We start from the raw sequence: 21,837 nt of genomic DNA on the forward strand, positions 1-21,837 counted from the left end.
TTTAAATGTGTCGAGACCTTTCTCTTAAAAGTGTGTCAGTGTGGGACTGTATTGAAGAAAGACAGCAATGTAGCCAAGAAGGTCGATCCATTTATTTATACAACAGAATGGGGCAGCAGTCTTTAGTGTTTAAGGGGTACACAGTTGTAGAAGGTTTTGAACGCAGCACATAGAACAGAACATAGAACTGATGAGGAGTCGGCCTACTAACAACCATGTAACGTATTTAATCTGGCATCCACCTTCCACATGGCATCTGCTTGGTGCTCAGTTGGTTACAGATTTGCAGTATTCCATGACTCCAACAAAACCCAGCATATTAAAATAGAGATTTGCATATGTTAGCGGTAGTATGGACTTCTTTACCATAGGAAAGAGATTTTGGCAAATAAATCTTGGTTTTGAGTGTTTTCCTTTCACAAAGGAAAAGTTGTACAGCAGTGGAGGCGGGTTTGCCAAAGTAAGAGCGGAGAATATGTTGCATTTTTAAAAGCAGCGGTGCTTTATCATTACTTCATCATAGCTTGTAAGGGAGAAGGGAGGGGAGGATACATCAGGTTGAGCACAAGAGAAAACAAGTAAACACTCCCTCAGCTCTAACAGACACTTATGAACATACAGGTCTACAGTGCAGAAAGAGAGCTATGCTAAGGATCATGCTACTGTTTCAAGTTAAAAGCTGGAAATACTGTCAGTTTATTGGTGAACCGTTTAAGCTTAGGACCTGTTAAAATGTCAGCAAGGCATTTTTAGTGTCAGTCTTCGGATTTTACAGATGAACATGAACAAATTCCTTCATAGGTGTGCACCAAACTGTATTCACAATTATCCACAAAATGTTTTCCTGTGTAAAAACAAACCCTGATATCTGATGGTGTGCTTAACAATTGTGGTAATCAGCTGCCCTGTAAGGTTCTGCTTCCTGTCCCTGCATGTCTACTTCAACATGACCACAGTACTGCATGAGTTGGACTAAACTAAGGAAAGCACAATCTTGTTGTAACGTCTGACGATGAAGGCCAGAGAAGGCTTCACCTTTTACATGTTACAGTCCTGAGCACAGCCCTGCACATCAACATAACTGTAGCCACACGCATCCAGAAGTAATCGCCTTCTTCAAACACTATCAACTCCCTCACCACAGGTTCCTTACAGATGAATACTTGTGCCTAATAGTCTGCAAATCTTTAACTTCACATATTTGCATGTTTTTGTACTTAATTTCTTGCCCCATACTGGTATAGTTTTGCTTTGGTAAGTCCTTGCACATGTACAGGTGGTTTGTGGGCCCAGTGGAGTGCATGTCTCTCCCTGGTTAGCCCTTGGCTGTCGTCTAGGCATTCTGCATCTCCTTGCCAATCTTGTAACTTAGAATCTTATTCCAGTCAATCTTGGTACGCGTAACAGGCAGCTGGCGGCGCAGGGCCTTGAAGGTGGTGTCAGACATGGTCTGGTAGTTCTCGCTGATGGCGGTCTTGACGGGAAAAGGTGATAGGAGACAGTTAGGGTGTTATACAGAAGCACCTTAAACAAAGTGTGGCTTTTCAGCTACATAACATTTTGATGATGAACAATAACTTACCTGGTAATCATTTTCAGCATTCTCAATAATGTCAACAAATTCCTTGGCTGTCTGGCTCTCATTCTGTTTCAAAACACATAATGACCTTTAATTCTAATGGCAGGGATGTATGAGGTGCACAGCTGACACAACCAGTTTAATAATACTGCATGCAAACAACATGGTTAAGCCACAATGGAAGACACTGACTTTTATGCTGAGGGCTGTGTTTGTCAGCAAGCATGTGTACAAATGTAAATTGGTTCACTCACAGTCACTGGTATTGACTCTTCTATCTCTTTATGGCTGACCAGCTGCACATTTCCATCTTCATAGTAGTGTACCTTCAAAAAGACACTTCATTGGTTAATTTTTTTAATTAGTTCTCCCTTATTGTTTAGACTGTTCAATTAAGTTTACCTGGATTTTCAACACTCCCACCACCTGAGCAGTTGACTGACCAATGGTTAGCTTCCATTCTGACCTACAGCGGCCATTCCTGGAATGAAGAAGATGCCTGCATTACACCCAGAAAGCAACAGCAGCAGCAGCAAGGCACTTTCATTGTTTCTGACAATGTGAGGGAGGGGGGACTGTACCAGAAATTTTTGGGTTGAAATTGGTGTCCCTCAATGCAAGCGATGATCGTTTGCTGACCATCAACCGATTTCCCATATACCTGTAATGCAGAGATGTGTAAAATGTAGTCTACACCGTTCAGTAGGAAGTGCAACGATACAGTAAGCCGTTTGATTCAATTAACAATAGATGTGGATGCTTCTCATGTGTCTTACTGTGCTGACTCCACTGGGGTAGTGCTCTTTGACGTAGGCACCGAGGGCAGCGTCACAGGCGTCTCTCCAGCCTTTCAGGGCTATCTCGCCTTCATACGGCTGCACGTCGCTCACTTCTTTCCTTAGGTGGTCAAAGCGGAACGACATGCGGTTGCGGGGGTCCAGGAAACGTCCCTGACCCAGGTCGCCATGCTCTGTGATCAGAACCTATAAAGACAGGAATGGGAAAAGTCTGAAGCTACTTCTTGTGCAAAAATGAATAAATATGAAAAATAAAGCTTTGGACATACCGGCTCATCATAGCCTTCTAGTTTGGCAGGAGTAAACTGATCCATGTTGTATTGAGCAAAGGAGCTGAGTGAACAGAATGAGGATGAGACACCAGTGATACACACTTGCGACATAGTAACAGCTTTAACATTTCTGTTGAGCTTTAAAAAAATAAAATCAATAGCTGTGACACGGTGTGTGATACAGCAGTACAAGTCAATACTTTAACAGAGTAAATGCTGACTATCTGAATCTTGGAGTTTAGTGTTAACTGTCACTTACTGTGATGCCCCCTCCCTGAGGAGATTGTCGTTGTTGAGAAGGAGCCGCACATCTAGCAAGACAAAAAGAAATCATTGTTTGGGTCATGTCTGAGTCAAAACACAATATTTTCTTCTCATGGATATAAGATCAGCCAGTCAGTCACGGCGGTTTCTTACCATTGAAGACTTCATTGAACTCTCCCGGAGGGGCGTGAGTCACAAAGTTGGCTGCTATGCGGACCTATAAGAGCAAATAACAATGAATTCAAACAAATACACTCAATTATTATATTTTTTATATCATCAGTGGAAAAGAGAGACTAAAATGCTTTTACTCATTTGGTCCTTTAATAAACAAATCTACACTCAAACGACAAGTATAATATGAAAAGAGATAGACGTGTGCAGTTATGATCTTATCCTGATTCTTACTTATTGCTGATATCAAAAACATATTGATAACTTTGTAAGGATGGGGCTCATTTTCACATTTCCTGCATACAGGAGAGTGGAGTTGGAACACTTAATTCCTTAAACCAGGGCTCAACTAACTAAAAGTGAACATGAACGACAACTATGAGGATTACTTTTGAATATTTACTCTGCATAAGTAAACACATTCTACAAAAACAGTAGTCAGTCTAGTCTGGAGTATCTTGGACTAACACAGGACATGTCTTTTATTTTCCTTTAGCAGACTTTCCACATAAGGCGGATTGGGAGTCTGCCAGCCATAATATTCAGCTTTGCCTGTAAGGAGTCAGCCCCTCCCGGTATGAAGCGAGGGTGTCAGTCACTATCAGGCTCCAGATAAATCGTACTAGGCACCCTCAAGGCCATGAGAGACCAACAACGATTCGAGCTGCAACTGAATCTCGTTGACCCAGAAATCCAATGCAAAGTAACGTCAGCTACTATCATTTACGTTAGCTGAAGATTAAACAACCCAGCGTTAGTCACACTGTACTTGCAGCACGTTAACACAGACGTTGCCGTATATTATTGAGTAGAGGGGCGTCCGAGTTATTCCAGTCAATAATTAAGTACAACGACAATCATAAAGTTTAAAATGCTAGCGTCCTGTGGTTTGACTATCATCGTTTGATTCCGCTAGCCAGCTTCCAGCATACACTAGCATTGGCTAAGCTAACTGTAGCTAAAAAAAGAAGAAGACAAGTTTAACATTTCGTGGCATGACCGAAAACTGGCACTGTTTGGCCAATCTTCTCCAATGGTCACATTTCAGTGACAGCTCATTACAAAATAAAGAAAACGTGTCAAGTAAAAGAATTAAAGTGTTCAAACCTTCTCATCTTCTGACAGCGGCTCCTCAAAGTCAGCCATCTTGGCTCTTTGTGACCCCACCTACTCCAGCTGTCATTCAAACATTTAGACATTAAACTGAATCACGTCACAAATTGCTGTAGCATCATATTTTATTTAGAGATAAGCATTCTTGTAACTCATAAGCACCATACAGTAAACAAATAAACAAACAGTAATTTCAATAATTATTAAATAGCCGGAACACCAGAGACAGTCTCTCGATTACAACGCTAGAGGGCGGTATAAGATCGCTAATTCAATTGTCTGCTTGCTTCCTGTTGGGTGTTACAAAGCAAAACTTATCTACAAAATAAAAGTATAAATACGAATTTCAAATGTGATATATAATATGTAGGGGACGGTAATCCAACAAACAAGTGTGTATTTGTATGCAAGTGTGTCTTTTTTTACTTGTAGTTAATTCTTGTTTTTTTTATTCTTATTGAAATTCAATCTTTTTTTTAATTATCTTTTTGTTATGTTGTTACAGGAAGTGACTGCTTTTATTTTTCTGTCAACTTTGCGCTGGTGCACCCTGTCTGGGTGATATTTGTATACTAGCGACACACATCGTCCTTAATATGGAGTCACAGGTATGACAATTGCTACATTTTAATTTTAAAGTATTCATGGTTTGCTTACAACAATAAGGCGTAATCTACAGGCTTTGAAAATGCATAGTTTTACTTTCAATAGCACTGTTTTTGCTCGAGACTGAATTAGCAGTTTTCCCATAAAGCTAGCAGACGGAGCCTTGCTTCCGTCAATTGACGCAGGAAGTTCTTGGTCATAAGCCGTCGGAAAGAAACAATATAGCATGGCGGCCGTGTTGCTTTGGCATTTACATAGTTGCATGGCGTAGTATGTTTACTTGACGGAAATCACGGAAAGTTACCGACTAGTTTTATTTTCGGGGAACAGCTCTGTTTACTGCAAATTCACTCAGGGCTGGCAAGCTCTATTGGTTTAGAAATGAATAGAACATTGTTCATGGTCAGACCATTTCTGTCACTGAGACGTGCTGTGAGTTCCTCTGTTGCTTGTTGTCAGGTGATGACCAATCCAGAGGAAATTGCCAAACTCTACAGAGAACTCAGCCTCTTCCCATCTCTGAGCAGAGCAGACGTGGGACCTGTTGTCACCTCTCAGTATGGAGGCAAATACAGCAACGTTTATACAGGTGTGTGTGTGTAGTGTGTGTGTGTGTATATACAACGCAACTATGCTCCTGTTGGTACACGTAAGGAAATTGAAAATGTTTTTGGGTTTTTTTTCCATCAGAGTGGAGCCAGCAGGATCTGGAGAGAAATGAGACTGTCAAGTTTTGTCGACAGTATATTGTATTCCATGACGATCAATCAGTCGTCTACTCAGGTGCCTCAGGGAACTGCACTGAAATCAAGGGAGAGTATGTGTACTTTGTGTCATTTTACTTGGAGTGTTCATTAAGTCTAACCATGAATAAACTTAAGATGAGTGTTTTTTTTTAACAGGTTGCTAAGTAAAGATTCGCCCACAGGACAAATGAAGGCCGTTGTCAGAGAGTGCACAGTCAAAGGAGACGACAAACAGTATCTGGAGGTGAGCGCCCATCAGCATCTCTCTCACACCCTGACTATTGTCTCCTTTTCTGTTATTGTTATCACGTCTTCTTTGTTTTATCTCTTTCTCTGATCTCTGTGACCCTCCAGATCTGGAGTAAGAACATCAAGATGAAGAGCATCAACCTAACTGCCTTAAAGAAGCACGGCAAAGTCTATGAGGATGGTGAGAGTCATGATCTACACTGAAAACATCGCCTTTTTGCATGTATGTTTTTGGCTTTACATTTGCCAGTTCAAGTGTTGACTATGTTGTATTTTCTAACTTTAGATCAGTTTGGGTGCCTGGTGTGGTCCCATTCTGAGACCCACCTCCTGTACGTGGCGGAGAGAAAGAGATCCAAGTCTCAGTCCTTCTTCCAGGTCTGTCAGAATCAGCGACAGTAGCTTGGAGACAAAACATATATGCACATGTAAAATATTAGAAAAGGGTAATTTCTTGCTGTTTCAGTTATAACTGGTTACTTTTTGTCTAATGTTTACAGACAGAGTCACCAGAGTTGTCTTCCACTGGAGATGAGGACGAGGCAATAAGAGTGGAGAAGAAAGAAACCAAAGTGATTAAGATTCAATTAAGACTTTGATACCACAATACCTCATTTTTAGCTAGACTTTGGATAAAATTCCTCCCTGGCTGACGCTGTTGTGTTTGGGTATTCCGTTCCTGCAGGGGGAGCAGTTTGTGTACTATGAGGACTGGGGAGAGGCACTAGTTGGAAAGAACTCTCCAGTGCTCTGTGTTTTGGATATCGAGGGTGACAATGTGTCTGTGTTGGAGGGCGTGCCGGAAAATATCTCACCTGGACAGGTTGGTGTTTAAGTTTGTATTTATGTTGTGCAATAACATATTTGTTTTCAATAAATGTATGCATCAACAGAGTTTGTCCCCTCTTGTTAAGTTTTTTTTTCTTCTTACTCTGAAACCCTGCAGGCATTTTGGGCTCCAGGTGACACAGGCTTGGTGTTTGTAGGCTGGTGCCATGAGCCTTTCAGACTTGGTCTCAAGTACTGCCCCAATAGGAGGTATAAAATAAATCACAATCAAATCTGACCTCTCAGTCCAGTCAGATTTGTGGATCAATGCTGCCATTTCTACAGCTTCCCTTTTGTCTTTTAGGTCCTCTTTGTTCTACGTGGATCTTACTGGTGGTAAATGTGGTAAGTAAATATTTCCGTGATTCACAAGCATAACAATGACAAAGCTTGATCTTAATCAGGATGTATGATTGAACTCTCTTACCTAAGGCAACCATTTTGCACTAGTAGTCTATTGAATCCTTTTCACACTCATGGTTGGTTTATGATTGACCATGTGTGAAAATTGAGTTTCAATCATTCATGTTCTGTGGTCAACATGTTTTGTCCCTCAGAACAACTGTCGTCAGGCACCAGTGCCGTGTCTTCCCCCAGACTCAGCCCAGACCACTGTAGGATTGTGTACCTGGAATGTGCCGTCTATGGACCACACATGCAGTGCAACAGGCTCTGCTTGGTAAGACGGGATAAGGCCTCATGTTCATTGTAATGTAATTTAAAACAGAAAGCTGGGATGATTGTGGTTTTATGTATTATGGGCAAAGATGTGTGTACACGTGTCGAGGCTGAAATACACTGATGGATAAAGATTGTTCGATGATATCTTTGATGCATATTTATCCTTTTTTCTAGTATGACTGGTATACTAAGAAGACCTCAGTGGTGGTAGATGTCGTTAAAAGACCCAGAGAGGGTAAGGAAACTGTGCTAATCATGTGCATACACCATTTTCCCATGTATATACAGTATGGTTCTTAGTTCTTAGTGTGTGTGTGTGTGTGTGTGTGTGTGTGTGTGTGTGTGTGTGTGTGTCTTTACAGATGGCTTTACTGGTATCTACTCCACCCAGTTGTCTCCACAGTGTTGGTCAGCTGATAGTCAGCGCATCATCATTGCTTCTCCACAGCGCAGCCGCAAGGTTACAGTCAATTCCTGTGAAAAGCGTCATTACTATTTCGTATTTTTTCCATTTTGAAATTGAGAATCTGTTTATTCTTGTCTGGGAATCACTTGTTATGATCTTTACTAGGATCTACTTATGGTGCACACAAGCACAGGAAGCGTCACCTCTCTGACATCCAGTGAGTCACATTTATCAGCCTTGGTGTTATTCACACACACGTTTGTAGTGTTCTTGGATGTGTCTCCGTCAGTATCGGGCTGATTGTGTTCCTTATGTACCCGTAGAGTCTGATGTCGGTAATTGGTGTCTGCTGGACATAGAGAGAGATCTGATGGTGGTCAAATGCTCCTCTCCAAATTGCCCTCCAAGCCTGGTAGGATCAAACATTTTATTTTAGTAGATGATTTTAGATTAAGATGTGACAGCAGTTCAAGATAGCTGGCTCTAATTTGAGTTAACCTTTCACAGAACGTAGTATTACATATCATGATATAGTATGATATATAAATTCTGCTGTTTCTGTAGCAGCCATATAGATGTTAAAGAACTCTTGTATTGGATACTTAAGCACCAGTGTTGTACTGCCACCTGTTGCATCGTCCTTTCCTGTATACAGAGGGTGGGCTTCCTTCCAGCCAGTGACTCTCAGGAGGACATTGTCTGGGTGACGCTGGAGGAGTCTCGGAGGCTGCCGGACATCGATTGGCAGATCTTGACCTTCACCCCTGCTCCAGACCAAGACAACGCTCAATACCGTACGAATATTAAATCCTGTATTTGTTCATTGTTTACATAGCCTCAAAACAAAGATTAACCGTGTCATTAATTTTATGTAAATTGGGATCAACTTCAGGTATGCACTTTATATACATTCCATGTAGACATGCATACAGATGGTGTTGAATAGATTAAAGTGCCACGACAGAGAGAGACATCGACACAGTAAGTAGAATTGTTTTTGGCCACAGCGCAGCCAGGACGCCGCGCAGCCTCATCTCACTGACCTTGTGACGGCTGAACAGCTTCTTTATCATACGCCTCAGACGAAAGGAGAAAGTGACTGATGGTTTTGATCTTGAAAGAAAAATGCAAAGTGCAGAAGCTGGTTGAAAGAACCTGGCTGAGCACAATGTGGTTTTGGCTGTGCCAGATAAAAACTGTCTGTTGTTGTGTGACTAATGAATTTTCTTTTCCTTTCTTTCAGCTGGCCTTGATTTTGAAGCCTTGCTGATCAAACCAAAGGAGGTGAAGGATGGGGTGAAACTGCCTCTTATTGTCACTCCTCATGGTTGGTTTCTCTCATCACGATACATAGTTCTGAAGTCATTTGCTAGTTGCCCTGCTACTCTTTAGAAAACTGTTAGTTTGCGAATTGTGCTCTGAAAAATTAGAAGGTTAACCCTCCGGATCAGTGATGAACTTATTTTAAGGATTGAATCTGTGATGGGGATTTTTCTTTGTTAAATCCAAAGCCACTGCTGCAGTGGTTTCTATGGTGATGCTGCTCTTTGTTATACATGTTTTAGTTTATCACATTCTCAAAATCAAATCCATATGATGTTATTTAACATGCACTGTTTTTTTGGTTCTTGACCTGACATACAAAAACACAGATTAAGTGTAGTGAAAACTTTTAATCCTCATTTTGTGTCTTTCTCCAAGGGGGTCCTCACTCAGTGATTGTAGCCGACTGGCTTCTGTCCTGCTCAGTGCTCTGCAGAATGGGTTTTGGTCTCTTACTCGGTGAGATCTGTTGTGAAACACACACAGGCTTTTCGTATAGGTAGCATTTTGTCAGAGAATGTTCATCCACTCATAACTCAGTAATGGTTGGTGAGGTCTGCTTCATATTTATTGTCCACATTTTCCACATTCCAGTCTACAGTTATCATTAATTAATATCTGTTTCTCTTAATTTATTTTAAGAATAAAGCACAACATCTCGTGGTTTATTTGTCTTTTTCAGTCGTGCGTTTTGAAAATGGGAGTCTGTTCATTAATGGAAAATGTGTTTTTTGTGTTCTTTCTCAGTGAACTATCGTGGCTCTATTGGCTATGGCCAGGACAACATCCTTTCACTACCTGGCAATGTGGGCACCCAAGATGTCAAAGATGTTCAAGTGAGAACAAAGCAAACTAGAAATGCATTTCCTGAAGAAAATGCACTGTGATTGCAAATGCTGAAAATTTTACCTAATGAAAAAGTATGAAGGGCCTGAAAGTATGAAGGGCCTGAAAGTATGAAGGCGTGAAGGAAATTTGAATGTCTTTATTTTGATAGTTAATGGCTAAAAAATAAAGAAGCTTAAAGTTGAATTAATGGAGCTTTTTAACCTTGGGCCATATGTGGAAAAGTCAAGACAAGTTGTAGCTTAAAGGCAGAAAGGGCAAAAACTACATGTTGCAGTTTAAAAAATTCTGAAATAGGACAACCATTCCTACGTGTCTATGTATGTACTGTTTGAGTCTCACATTTGTGGAAGTTAAGTTAGAAGCTGAACATGTTTTTGAAGTTCAAATTCGAATTTGGAGTCCAAGGCTCTCAGCCAATCAGCTTCAACTTGCCTCCAGTCTAACACAACATAATATGCACACATGGGGAAAGCTGAAAAGTGTTTAAAGTCTGAAGTATATAAAAAATCGAATCGATTGGAAATCGAATTTACAAAATGTTGAATATTTAGGAAAATATTAAAGATATGAACCAAAAGTCACAGTAATAATGTCCTGAATATTTAGAACATTTTGATATTTGAATAGTGTCTGTACATTTCAGTATGCAGAAGGAGTGAACTGCCAAAAAAACCTATGAAAGTAAACTGAAGAACGCTACCTATGATGTCCACTGTGATGAGTTCCCTTAGTATAACATCTTTGATTACATGGTTGACATTATTCTGTTTTTGTTTTCAGTAAGGTCATTGAGAGGGTTTCTGTATGCTCATAATTTTATATTTCCTTATTATCACCGTCTTTTTAAGTCTTATCCCACCGGACCACTGATGTTTTGTTCTCTCCACCAGCTGGCAGTGGAAAGTGTTTTGAAAGGCGGTGAGTTTGATGAACAGAAGGTGGCGCTCTCTGGGGGCTCCCATGGTGGCTTCCTGGCCTGTCACCTGATTGGCCAGTACCCTGGCTTCTACAAGGCCTGTGTGGCACGCAATCCCGTCGTAAATCTTGCCTCAATGCTCGGCAGCACAGACATCCCAGACTGGTAAAGCGGCATGCACATTCTCATACTCGGCGCCCACTGTTGTTTACAATGTGGGCACGAAACACCCCAAAGTCATTGAGTGACTCTGTAGATGATTCACTTGTGATTTGTGCAGGTGCATGGTAGAAGCTGGGTTCGACTACAGTACAAGCTGTCTACCTGACCCTGATGTTTTGGAAAAGATGTTGAGCATATCCCCCATCAAACACGTCAAACAGGTCTGTAGAGTCTCCACATTGTATGTCCCTTTTAGTGTGTGCATGTGATCATTATTGTATTAAGGCACAGTAGTGATAATCCCCGGTTAAACCTTCGCCCAGGTGAAGACTCCAGTGTTGCTTACCTTGGGGGAAGATGACAAGCGTGTGCCCAACAAGCAAGGCATCGAATACTACAGAGCCCTGAAAGAGCATCAGGTCCCAGTCCGGTAAGCAGCTCGTCTTTGAAGTTTTCCTCCTAATGTGAGCTAGGCGCCACACAACAAGGCTGGAGTTAAGATAAGATAAGATTAGATTGAATTTTATTTATCCCGAGGGAAATTGTTAACTTATTCTCTCATATTTGTTGTTAAGGTTGCTGTGGTATCCAGGGAACAACCACTCCCTCTCCAAAGTGGACGCAGAGTCAGATGGCTTTATGAACATCGCTCTGTGGATGGTTCAACACTTGTATCAGTGAAGTTGGCTGCTGTTGCTGTTGCTGCCAGCATAATATGGCAAGAGACTGTGTGTGAGGGATATTCTTTTTGTTCTGTTTCTATAACAAGGTCTAAGCCAAAGCATTGAAAGTTCCCTCCAGTGAAACACGACACTGTCAGGCTGTAGTTCCTCTTCCTTCATTTAAGCACTACAACTGAGTGTGAAGTTCCATATTTTAATACAATACTTCAATAAAAGCAGTTTTACCCAACTTCCTCAGTTTGAGTAGTAGATGTTGCCATTGTTAATTTCTTCCCCTAGTCTCTCCATACGTCTCTTTCACCGATAAAAGAAGCAGTGCCTTATCTTATCTGGAAAACAGCAATCCTTTTGATTTCATGATATTTATGTTAAGAGTGCTTCAAATGATGGTACAAGGTAAGTTTGGGCTCTTTTTTACTGGCCCATTGTATCAGATAATATACTCTATGGGTACTAAAGGCAAGTGTTGAAATAGAAATGTGTATTAATTCCCCATAATATTTCTTTGGAACATGAATAAATGAGAATATTCAATTCAATCCTCAAATGAAAGCCCTTGCCCTCCTCTGACCCTTTTGGATAATGAGGAAACTGGTAGAATTAAGTTAGACCATATATGATAAACTAACCATCAATCAATCTTTGCCATTTTGCTTTGTGAAACTTTTTGTTCTCATTCCCGGGGGTGTTTTTCATTTTACTTTCATTTTTGTCACAATTAGCATCACTTTGCTGCTTGCATGACCGCATGCTTTCACATCTGCTTTCTGCGTTATCGTTCAGCTATAAGCCCCTGCACACACCTTTACATTCTCTTCTACACAGGCTCCGCTGTCAAATGCAACTATGGTAAGTCGATTAAAAGTTTCGTCTTTAACTAGACATATACTGTGCTTGGCTGTAAAATTATGAAAATGTTGTATATGTATGTTTATGCCGTCTTATATAGACATGGAACATTATGGACCAACTATTGCAGTGCCTTGAGAGCAAAACGTGATTGTGATGAAACATCTAGGAAAAATAAAGCTTGTGCCCCAGTAGGAATGTGGGGAGGTAATGCAGTAAATCTAATATTAAGCAAATGAATGTAATATCCTGACTTGGACTACCTCACCTTTTTTCCCCCAGGCTCTGTTGCTGAATATCCTCATAATTATTCAGTTTCTTCCATTACTGATAGCCATCAATCCCATCTTTTCACCTTGTGACACTGATGCCAATACCACCACAGTGGATTGCAGTAACAGACGGCTCCGTTATATTCCCCTCATCAAGTCAACGACTGTCATATCAATCGATTTAAGCTATAATAAGATAAAGAATGTGGGCCAGTATTTGTTCTCGGGCGTCCCAAAACTACATTCTCTTAAAATAATGTGGAATTGTGTACCGGTGCGCCCATCCTCGTGCAAAATGGAGCTCCACCATCATGCCTTCAAGAGCCTTCACAAGCTTCAAATTCTCCATTTGGCAGGTAACAGCCTAACCTCTATACCCTGGTTACCCGAAAGCCTGAGAGTTCTGGATCTGCAATTTAATCACATCTTCAGTATAACAAACTCTTTAAAAACTCCTCACCTTGAGACGCTCTTCCTCAAAAAGAACTGCTTTTATGTAAACCCGTGTGACCAGTCACTTTACATCAACAAGAGTGTTTTCAGAGAGCTTCCAAAGCTCAAAAATCTTGATTTAGGATTTAGTAATTTGACAGAAATCCCCCCAGGACTGCCTCCTTCCCTTGAAAGTCTGGATTTAAGAGAGAATACTATCACAGGGATCCCAGAAGGGGCATTTGCCAATCTCACTGTCCTCAGGGATTTAAATTTGGAGTGGAATTGCCAGCGTTGTGACCATGCTGCCAGGCCTTGCTTTCCTTGCCCCCAAGACCGGCCCCTCCAGTTAAACCCAAAGTCTTTCTACGCCGAGAACAGCTCCATTATCTTCCTGAGCTTGAGGGGGAACTCTTTGCGCACATTTCCAGATGGGCTTTTCCAACCTTTGAGGAAATTAAAGAAATTGGACCTCTCTGACAACCTCCTGACGTACGCTATTCGTAATGGAACCTTTTTCACCGAGCTGAAGGGCCTCACATGGATCAGCCTTATCTATAACTATGAGCCGCTCAAGACCTTTCCAGAACTCATCCTGTCACCACATCTTGGCAATATTTCAGGTCTACAATATCTCCTCCTGAGTGGAAACTTTTTTCACACACTTTCAACGGACAGCCTTAAAGTTATCTCCAAACTTAAACATCTTCAGTTTCTGGAGCTAAGAATGAACTTCATTAATCGGTGCAATTTGACAGTTCTGAAACAGTTACCTTCACTTATCAAAGTTGACCTCTCTCAAAACATGCTCACCTTCCTTCAGTGCTGCTCTGGTCCATCAGCTGAGTCTGTGTCCCAACAACGATGTCAGAACCAGAACTCACATTCAAACAGTTCACCTCCCCCACCCTTAATGCTCTTTGATCGAGAGGTCACGAGAAGTGATCAACTGGAACATGATCAATCAAATTTGTCTGAAATGTCAGAGGATGATGTCGTACATATTCCAACCATATGGGACTTTAAACATCATTTCTGCCAGCATAAATTGACAGTTGACCTCTCTCAGAATGACATTCTCTATCTTACAAAACATCTATTTTTAGGCATGGAAAATAGTGTTTGTCTAGACCTTTCCTCTAATTACATGAGCCAGTCTTTGAAGAAGGGGCCATTTGAAACCATGAAAAAATTAGTTTACCTAAATATGGCATTCAATAGAATTGATCTTTATTATAGCGATGCTTTCATTGGGCTTAGACCCACCCTGAGGGTGCTGGACCTCAGTAACAATCAGTTCCACTTTGAAATGAAGGGAATGGGCCATCGGTTTGAGTTCCTCCAACATCTGACTAATTTAGAAGTCCTCAGTCTGGCAAACAATAAAATCGGGATGCGAATAGATCAAAGGTTGATCAGCAGCTCTTTGAAGTACCTTTACTTTTCTGGAAATCACCTGGACTACATGTGGGCCTCCAACAACAACTACATCCATTTCTTCCAAAACCTTTCAAATTTAATCTACCTGGACATCTCTGAGAACGAACTGAGGTCTGTCTCACGACATGTGCTGTGTAGCCTCCCAAGAAGCATCAAGACACTCAGCATCAGCAACAACAGACTTAAATATTTCCCGTGGGAAAACATCACGGCGCTAAGCAACCTGTGTCACCTGGACCTCAGGTCCAACCACCTGACCTATTTACCATATGCGGCCATACAATTTGGGATGAATCTCTCTCTTTTGGACCTCAGCCACAACAGGATAGGTTCTGTTCCCATGACTTTCTTCGAGAACTTTCAATCTTTGCGTTATCTGTATCTCAACCACAACCATATCAAACAGCTGAGTCAGAGATTTCTCCCCGCCCCATTTAGAAACGGCAGCGCCCTTAAGAGAGTCACCCTGCACGGCAATCCCTTTAGATGTGACTGCGACACATCTTGGTTTGCGGAGTTCTTGCGTACCACACCTGTAGAAGTACCTTATCTCTCCACAGATGTTCACTGTGAATTTCCAGAAATCCTGCAGGGTAGAAGTGTGTTGTTGATGGACCAGCGTTCCTGCCAGGACACGTATGGTAGCCTAGCTTTCTTAATCACTGTTTTTATGGTAATGATCTCTACAGTTCTACCCCTACTGAAGCACCTCTATGGCTGGAATCTGTGGTACTGCATACAGGTGCTTTGGGCAGGACAGAAGGGCTACACACAGCTCCCTGGCACTGATTCCAGCAACCACTATGACGCATTTGTGGTGTTTGATATACACAACAAGTCTGTGAGGGATTGGGTCTACAACGAGTTAACTGTCCACTTGGAGACGTCAGGTTACAGGAGGTTTGGTCTCTGTTTGGAGGAAAGGGACTGGATTCCTGGACTGTCCTGCATTGAGAATCTGCACAATGCCGTCTACAGCAGCATGAAGACAGTGTTTGTCTTGTCTGGTGGTGGAAGCAAAGCAAATGGGGCTGAAGCGGTAAATGGTGTGATCCGCCAGGCGTTCTTCATGGTTCAGCAGAGGCTTCTGGATGAGAAGGTTTGTGAAATCAATGTATTGGTCACATCAATTGCGTTGTAATATCCCTTTGCATTTTGTGTGTGTGTCTTATTTCTACGTCTCTGATTTCCTCTCATCAGGTGGATGTAGCAGTGTTGGTTTTGTTGGACGAGATGTTTCCAAGACTGAAATACCTTCAACTGAGGAAGCGCTTGTGCAGAAAATCAGTGTTGTCCTGGCCGAGGAACCCACACGCCCAGCCTCTTTTCTGGAATAGCATGAGAATGGCGCTGTCGTCAGATAACCTTAATCTCTATGACAACAACATGAGTGAAAGTTTCCTGTGATGTTTCCTTCTCCCCTTTGACAACTCAGACAGACCCTTTGTAAAATACAGCAGACATTTTCTCAATTTGATTTTCAATTTGATGCTTTTAATTTCTGACTAGAATTTCAAATATATAAACTGTTTCATGTAAATTTCAAAATCGGTCTTCTTTTGCTGTATCACAATTTCATATTATTACAAGGAAGTCATGCATGTGAAACATCCCCTTCCCCAGTTTGAATATTTCACTTCTCTTCATTATTCCACAAAGAGGAAATGAAAAGGATTCTCGCTCTTAAAAAAAACCTTTGACTTCATGTATTTGTGATCATTCAAATGTGGGACAGTTCTATGATTTTAAAGAGAAAGACATGAATGGCTGCTGTGTTGCCAATGAGGGCCGAAAGAGAGGAATCATGTATACTTGAATTGGCAAAATTATTTGTAGTCTTTCTAAATACCGCAGGTTTATAATAATATTCATGGTGAAGATGACAGGCCCCAGCTTCTGTGTCACGATCTGAGAACTCCACCTGGAAATGTCTCTTGACTGAGAGTGAAACCTTATTGGAATGACACATTATGTTTATTCAAATTGCCAATGAGTAATGTGCCTTGAAAGAATGAAAATAGAAGATCTGGAAATCCCCTTGTTAACTTCTCAGGAATTCAAAGAATGCTGCAATTTAATCTTAAAAAAATTTAATATAAATGTAAAAGATATTACTGTACACTATTTTTTTTATTAATATTATTTGTTTTACTATTTTGCAGTGTACAGTTTTTAACTGTAGCATCTTTAATATAATTTCACATTTATTTTACTGACTTGTTTTACTCTAGGCAATAACTGGTGAAATTCCGTCATTGCCATGACTGGAGGACCGTTGGCCTTGGTGGAGGTATTGGCTTTAATACCTAGTAGGGGTCACATTATTGACCAGGTCAATAATAATAATTATTGACCAGGTCAATAATGTGACGCAGTTTCCGGGCTGTGTTCACGTGGACTCAGAGAATGGATAGACTCTCATATATATATATATATATATACATATATTTGTCACACACACACACTTAATAACTTCATTAAAGCTGCGTGGTGTTGTAGAAAGCTTGTCGTGAGTGTGTCGTGTTGAGGCTCAGAAGCTTTGTTGTCTCGCTGAACGAAACCAAATTATCATCCGTTAGTTACGTTCACAAGAAAGGTCAGCGTGACCTCACCACATGGAGCAAACGGCTTCGCGCCAATTTCCTCCTAATAATTTGCTCCCAAATTGAGTTTCTTGGAATTTAATAGATGGACTCGAGATAATGACACTACGTCCTTAATCTGAGGTGTGTAGTTTGATATAATTCAACTGGTTTAACTCAAACTTTTCACATTTAGATTAGCGTGTGTTAGACATTAGAGCTCACGGTAATGAGTGTTCCATTAAGGGGGGAATCCAATCACAGTTGATAACGCTGCGTCGCGTGCACGCGGGGTTGGGGACGCGCGTCCACGCGGGCCGGATGGCAGGACAAGTCATGGGAGAGCAGAACGGATGAGCTGATGGAGTCTGCGCCCAGGCCGGCCAGGGAACCGCTGGAACTGCTGCGCAGGGATGGAGAGGCGCCTATCCGGTAAGAGACACGTCCCCCTTACGCACCCGGACCTGTGGCTTCACACGGCACCACCATTCAAACTAAACGACACGGTGTGTTCTCCGTTAACGTGACAGCTTAGTTCTTATGTAATGTACATGCCCCCAACTCATGTAGCCGTGTGCATATGATGGAAAAAAACTAATCCTCCCAGCTGTGGTTGTAGTGGTTACCGGGTGTTTGTTCCCAGGGCTGCGTAATCACACACACAATGGCCGTTCTCATCGTTATCCCTGTGAAAATCGGGAAGATGATTTCGACCGTAGTTCAGCCGCGTCCTGAGTTGTAATCCCAGCTGTGTTTTCATTTGGAGAAAATGTGAAAGTCGACGCGTTACGCTGTGATCGGGGTGGCGACTCCAGTCCTGTCCGACACTCTGCAACAGCTGGCTACCAACTCAGAAGTAAGTAGACGAGCTGTGCGCCTGGTGTGAGGGAAGGTTTGTCCTTCACTGAGCCGCAAGAAGCCGCCAGGTTAACCAGACAGTAAGATTAAACCTCAGATTAGAGTTTCCTGCTCGTGGTATACGACACACAGCTGGCTGAACTTTGCGCATGTCCACCGACACCGCCCATGGTTACACTGATTTACGTGCCTCCATCTTTAATGCAATTGATAATAACTGCAGCCAAAGCTTCAGTTGTATATAGCAAGTTATGATGTGAGCAGTGTCATCGTTTTAAAAGGTTCACACACAATCATCATTTTATGGTATGGTATGGTATGGATGGATGTGAATGACGTGCCATAATGACACACATAGGATAAATTCATTGTCTCAAAACAATGAGGGATGAGGGATTGACAGCCATGTTATGACTGACAAGCAGACTTAACCAATCTCTCATTTGTATCCGGCGTAGTGACTCCCAACACCCAATCCTCTTGGATTAAAGGAGGGATTACGATTTGGATTTGTCTCTGCTTTGCACATGATTGTGCACCCTTTGCTTCCCTGGTGATTTGAGTGGAATATTTGTTAGTATTTGTTTAATGTATTGGTTTTTATTCTTTTCATAGTAAATAGTGCTGTGATAAATGAAAGTATGTGTTTTGTTCTGTGCGACGGATCTCAGCAACCCTGATCCAGTCTCACCATGAGTCTAACAAATGCCTCAGAGTGCATGGGAGTGTAGGTGACGATGTTGTCTGCCGTTGCCATAGTAACACATAGTTTCACCGTTTTTTTCTCTCCCACTGATTACTTGTAATGTACTTGTTGCGGTACGACAAGTACATTTTGTGCTGTCCGTGGTGCTGAACTGGTCAAGCTGGTCACTCACACTGTGTGCTCTTTCCCTGTCCACAGTGGTGACACAGCACACACTGTGCTTTTGTCCATGCCCAACATACTCAAACATGCCTAAAAGGATAATACAATACTGTACAAATTAAAAAACTACAAGCTAACATTAAACTCTTTAAGTTTATGTTTATTGTGAACCTTGCTTGAACATTGCTACTACCAAGTTGTGATGCTTTTGATGACGGTTTGGCCTTTGTGTTTCTAGATTTCATCATGTCTTGCACCATTACTGACCTGGCCTGTGTGTCTGGGAGTCCTGCAGCCCACAGTCGCTGCTATTTCCCTCCAATAGGACCGCTTAAGACTCTGCCTCAAGCCCTAAACAATCAGGGATGAACTGTTGGTGGCCTTTAGTCTAAACTTTACTGCTCCTTCTGGTTCCACAAAGGGACTTGAAACCTTTTTTACCTTAACAATTTGCTGCCCAATGTGGTCTTTTGCCATATAAACCATGCCTTTAAACATCAGAGCCAAGCCTGCTCAGAGCAAGCTGTCTGCTGTATCAAAAAGCAGCGGCCACACCGATGCCAACGCCACTCATTTGCGGTTTTCGAGAACGCCCAAGCAGCAGACCAAAGTCAAACAGGGCACAACCTCAACACCGGGCTGCCGCTCAGGGCTGGAGCCAGGTTGTGTGTCGGGGGGCGGCACTGCATCAGGGTCTAAATTTAGCGGGAGTCAAGGGTCAAGCCAGAGGCTAATTTCAAAGACGAAACCTGGCATAGCAGCAGAAAAGGGAGCAGCTCCTGGTTCAGCGACAGCCCCAAGGGGTAAAACCCTCTCCATGGAGAACATCCAGTCTCTCAGTGCTGCTTACGCCACTTCAGGCACCATGTATCCCAGTGAGCGGGTCACCTTGGAGCCCTCAGGTGGGTACCCCAAAGGCACCATGACGCTGGGCAGGAGCACCAGCCGCTCCTCCTACACCGGTCGCTCTATGGGCATGGGGAGCAGCCCAAACATCACCTCTTATGGAACGTCTCACCAATCCGACCTCTTTGGAGACCACAACCAAACCCTCATTCCAGGCAGGACTTCCAGTCTCCGAAGGCAGCCCGGGAGACACTCGCAGGTGCTGGACTCATTTGAACAAGGAGACTTTGCCTCATTCGATCTCCAGGCTCAGCTGAAAGAGCTTCAGAGGGAGAATGACCAGCTGAAGAGAGAACTGGACGGAGGAAGGGAGGGAAGGACGGGCCCCGGCACCAACAGTGTCAACTTCTGGAGCCCAGACGCAAAGAGAGACAAAGGGGCGAGGCGGGAGGACGGAGTGAGGACCTCCATTCTGAAAGACCACTTCAGGACGAACCAAGAGGACCTCCAGGTGAGAGAATTATCTTTTGCACACTAACTTTTCTCTCTCCAAATGTCCCATTTTTAAACGAAACTCCCGCTGACTTCTCACCTTGACCCGTCCGTCTCCTTTGTAGGTCTCGCTCTACACCTTTTTCTTCCTCTCTTCAAGTGTGAATAGACTAGAGCAGGCGTCTGTGTGGTTTAGTTGTAAAGACGTTCGCTGCTGCTCGTGGCTGTCTTGTGTTTCCATGGGAACATGCCCTTGTGGCAGCAAAGTGTTTTGCCAGACTCTGTAAAAGCCTGCACAGCTTCTCCTGAGGGAACAGAGGCCAGTCCTGTCCAGAAGTCCCAGGTGCCTGTCTGACTGCATACAGACACTGTATATCTGTTTGTTTCTGTCTTGCCACCGTATATCTGTGATTTCCTGGAGAAGTTCATCTGAAAATATAGAGAAGGGATTCATCTTAATCTGAGAGTCACAAACTTGTTCTTCAATTCTTCATTTCTTCCGCTTCCTTTCAAAATTCTTGATGTCCTCCACGTTCCTCCACCTGATTCTTCCTTCTCGTAACCATGGCCACCTCTGGTTTGTATTAATAGCTTTTTCATGTGGCAATATCGCACAGTGTGAATGCGCCGGCAGTCACTCCTCTTATTATAAAACACTGAAACAAGAAGAAAATAGAAATTAGCTTGATTTTGTACACATAGATATGCACACTACCATGGCAACCATGAATATACAGTATAGGTAAATGTTGAAGTAGTCCTCTTCACTTCCCTCCCCTCGTCTGTCTGTGATCGATGTTTGTCTCTTTGTCTCTTTGTCTCTTTTCAGATCCTTCAGGCCACAGAACCCTGCAAACCGTCTATTAGCTCCTTTCAACCAACTTTGCCGTCTCTCTCTCTCTCTCCCACACACTTGTACTTTCTTTTTCACAGCCTCTTCACCTTCACAGATTCCAGTTCATCTACTGAGACAACACACTCACACACACACACTTTTGCCTGTAGATTCATGAGCTCACCGTGTTCAAAGCGCAGGCAGTAGAGAAATGGGATGTTTCATTTACAGAGGCAGGCTCTGTGATTACCAGTAGATTTATTGCATTTTATATATTATTTATTTCATCCACACATTTATAAGATCTCACCCAAATATGTAAGAAAGCTGATCCACCGGTTTGTTTCTTGAATCGACCTTCATCACTCCATCCTGCATCTTAATTCGCACCATCTGTATTGATTTCAGACAAGTGTGATATGGTGTAATTGAATGAAGGTCATGTATTTGTCGCTGTAAACAAGTGCATCAGTTTGCTTTGCAGCAGCACGCCAGCAACACTTTTATTTACTCACTTAGCTTGTCGCTCTCTTTCACCTTGTCATGCTCCCTCATTCTCTCTCTTTCTATTTTACCTTTACACTCTAAATTCTGTTTTCCGCCCCATCACGCAACACCAGCACGTTCAGAAAAACCACACGCCGCTGCTGATGCAGAGGATTTGATTCTGATTCTCATCTGCAGCCACTCTTCCTCCCTCCTCCTCACCACCTCT

General features: G+C 42.4%; 4 protein-coding genes across 5 annotated transcripts in view; 3 read left to right on the forward strand and 1 right to left on the reverse strand.

The window, feature by feature from the left end:
* Positions 1–70: 70 nt before the first annotated feature.
* capza1b (capping actin protein of muscle Z-line subunit alpha 1b) lies at positions 71–4,279 on the reverse strand. Its single transcript, XM_076167077.1, has 10 exons — positions 4,194–4,279; positions 3,066–3,129; positions 2,908–2,959; positions 2,646–2,709; positions 2,356–2,562; positions 2,161–2,240; positions 1,982–2,060; positions 1,834–1,905; positions 1,583–1,645; positions 71–1,474 (listed from the first exon to the last, which is right to left on the reverse strand). Exons 1-10 carry the CDS (start codon positions 4,230–4,232, stop codon positions 1,334–1,336), a joined length of 861 nt encoding a protein of 286 aa, XP_076023192.1. The 5' UTR covers positions 4,233–4,279; the 3' UTR covers positions 71–1,333.
* Positions 4,280–4,727: 448 nt separating this feature from the next.
* Positions 4,728–11,877, forward strand: LOC143013100 (acylamino-acid-releasing enzyme-like). Its single transcript, XM_076166573.1, has 23 exons — positions 4,728–4,807; positions 5,265–5,394; positions 5,496–5,622; positions 5,708–5,795; positions 5,906–5,981; positions 6,087–6,178; positions 6,301–6,372; positions 6,486–6,623; positions 6,747–6,838; positions 6,933–6,973; positions 7,186–7,307; positions 7,484–7,544; positions 7,672–7,769; positions 7,881–7,932; positions 8,039–8,127; positions 8,371–8,509; positions 8,959–9,042; positions 9,417–9,497; positions 9,786–9,874; positions 10,778–10,968; positions 11,084–11,186; positions 11,289–11,395; positions 11,541–11,877. Exons 1-23 carry the CDS (start codon positions 4,796–4,798, stop codon positions 11,644–11,646), a joined length of 2,190 nt encoding a protein of 729 aa, XP_076022688.1. The 5' UTR covers positions 4,728–4,795; the 3' UTR covers positions 11,647–11,877.
* A 143-nt stretch (positions 11,878–12,020) lies between these two features.
* tlr9 (toll-like receptor 9) lies at positions 12,021–16,755 on the forward strand. 2 transcript variants are annotated; one of them, XM_076166572.1, is made up of 3 exons: positions 12,021–12,497; positions 15,331–15,740; positions 15,842–16,755. In XM_076166572.1, the coding sequence occupies exons 1-3, from the start codon at positions 12,389–12,391 to the stop codon at positions 16,046–16,048; spliced, it is 726 nt and encodes a 241-aa protein (XP_076022687.1). In that variant the 5' UTR covers positions 12,021–12,388; the 3' UTR covers positions 16,049–16,755. The 2 variants fall into 2 exon arrangements, with proteins under 2 accessions (XP_076022687.1, XP_076022686.1); XM_076166571.1 differs by having other exon boundaries at positions 12,420–12,497; positions 12,780–15,740.
* Positions 16,756–17,583: 828 nt separating this feature from the next.
* Positions 17,584–21,837, forward strand: part of LOC143012927 (ERC protein 2-like) — a 122,517-nt gene continuing 118,263 nt past the window's right edge. Inside the window, exons 1-2 of the mRNA XM_076166269.1 lie at positions 17,584–17,655; positions 19,188–20,306. Coding sequence (XP_076022384.1) covers positions 19,434–20,306 — 873 coding nt within the window. The 5' untranslated portion in view covers positions 17,584–17,655; positions 19,188–19,433. The remainder of the gene's footprint in view (positions 17,656–19,187; positions 20,307–21,837) is intronic.

This window comes from Genypterus blacodes, unplaced genomic scaffold (assembly GCF_046128005.1).
Source record: "Genypterus blacodes isolate CSIRO-AG114 ecotype Tasmania unplaced genomic scaffold, CSIRO-AGI_Gbla_v1 ptg000156l_1, whole genome shotgun sequence".
Classification (NCBI taxonomy): domain Eukaryota; kingdom Metazoa; phylum Chordata; class Actinopteri; order Ophidiiformes; family Ophidiidae; genus Genypterus; species Genypterus blacodes.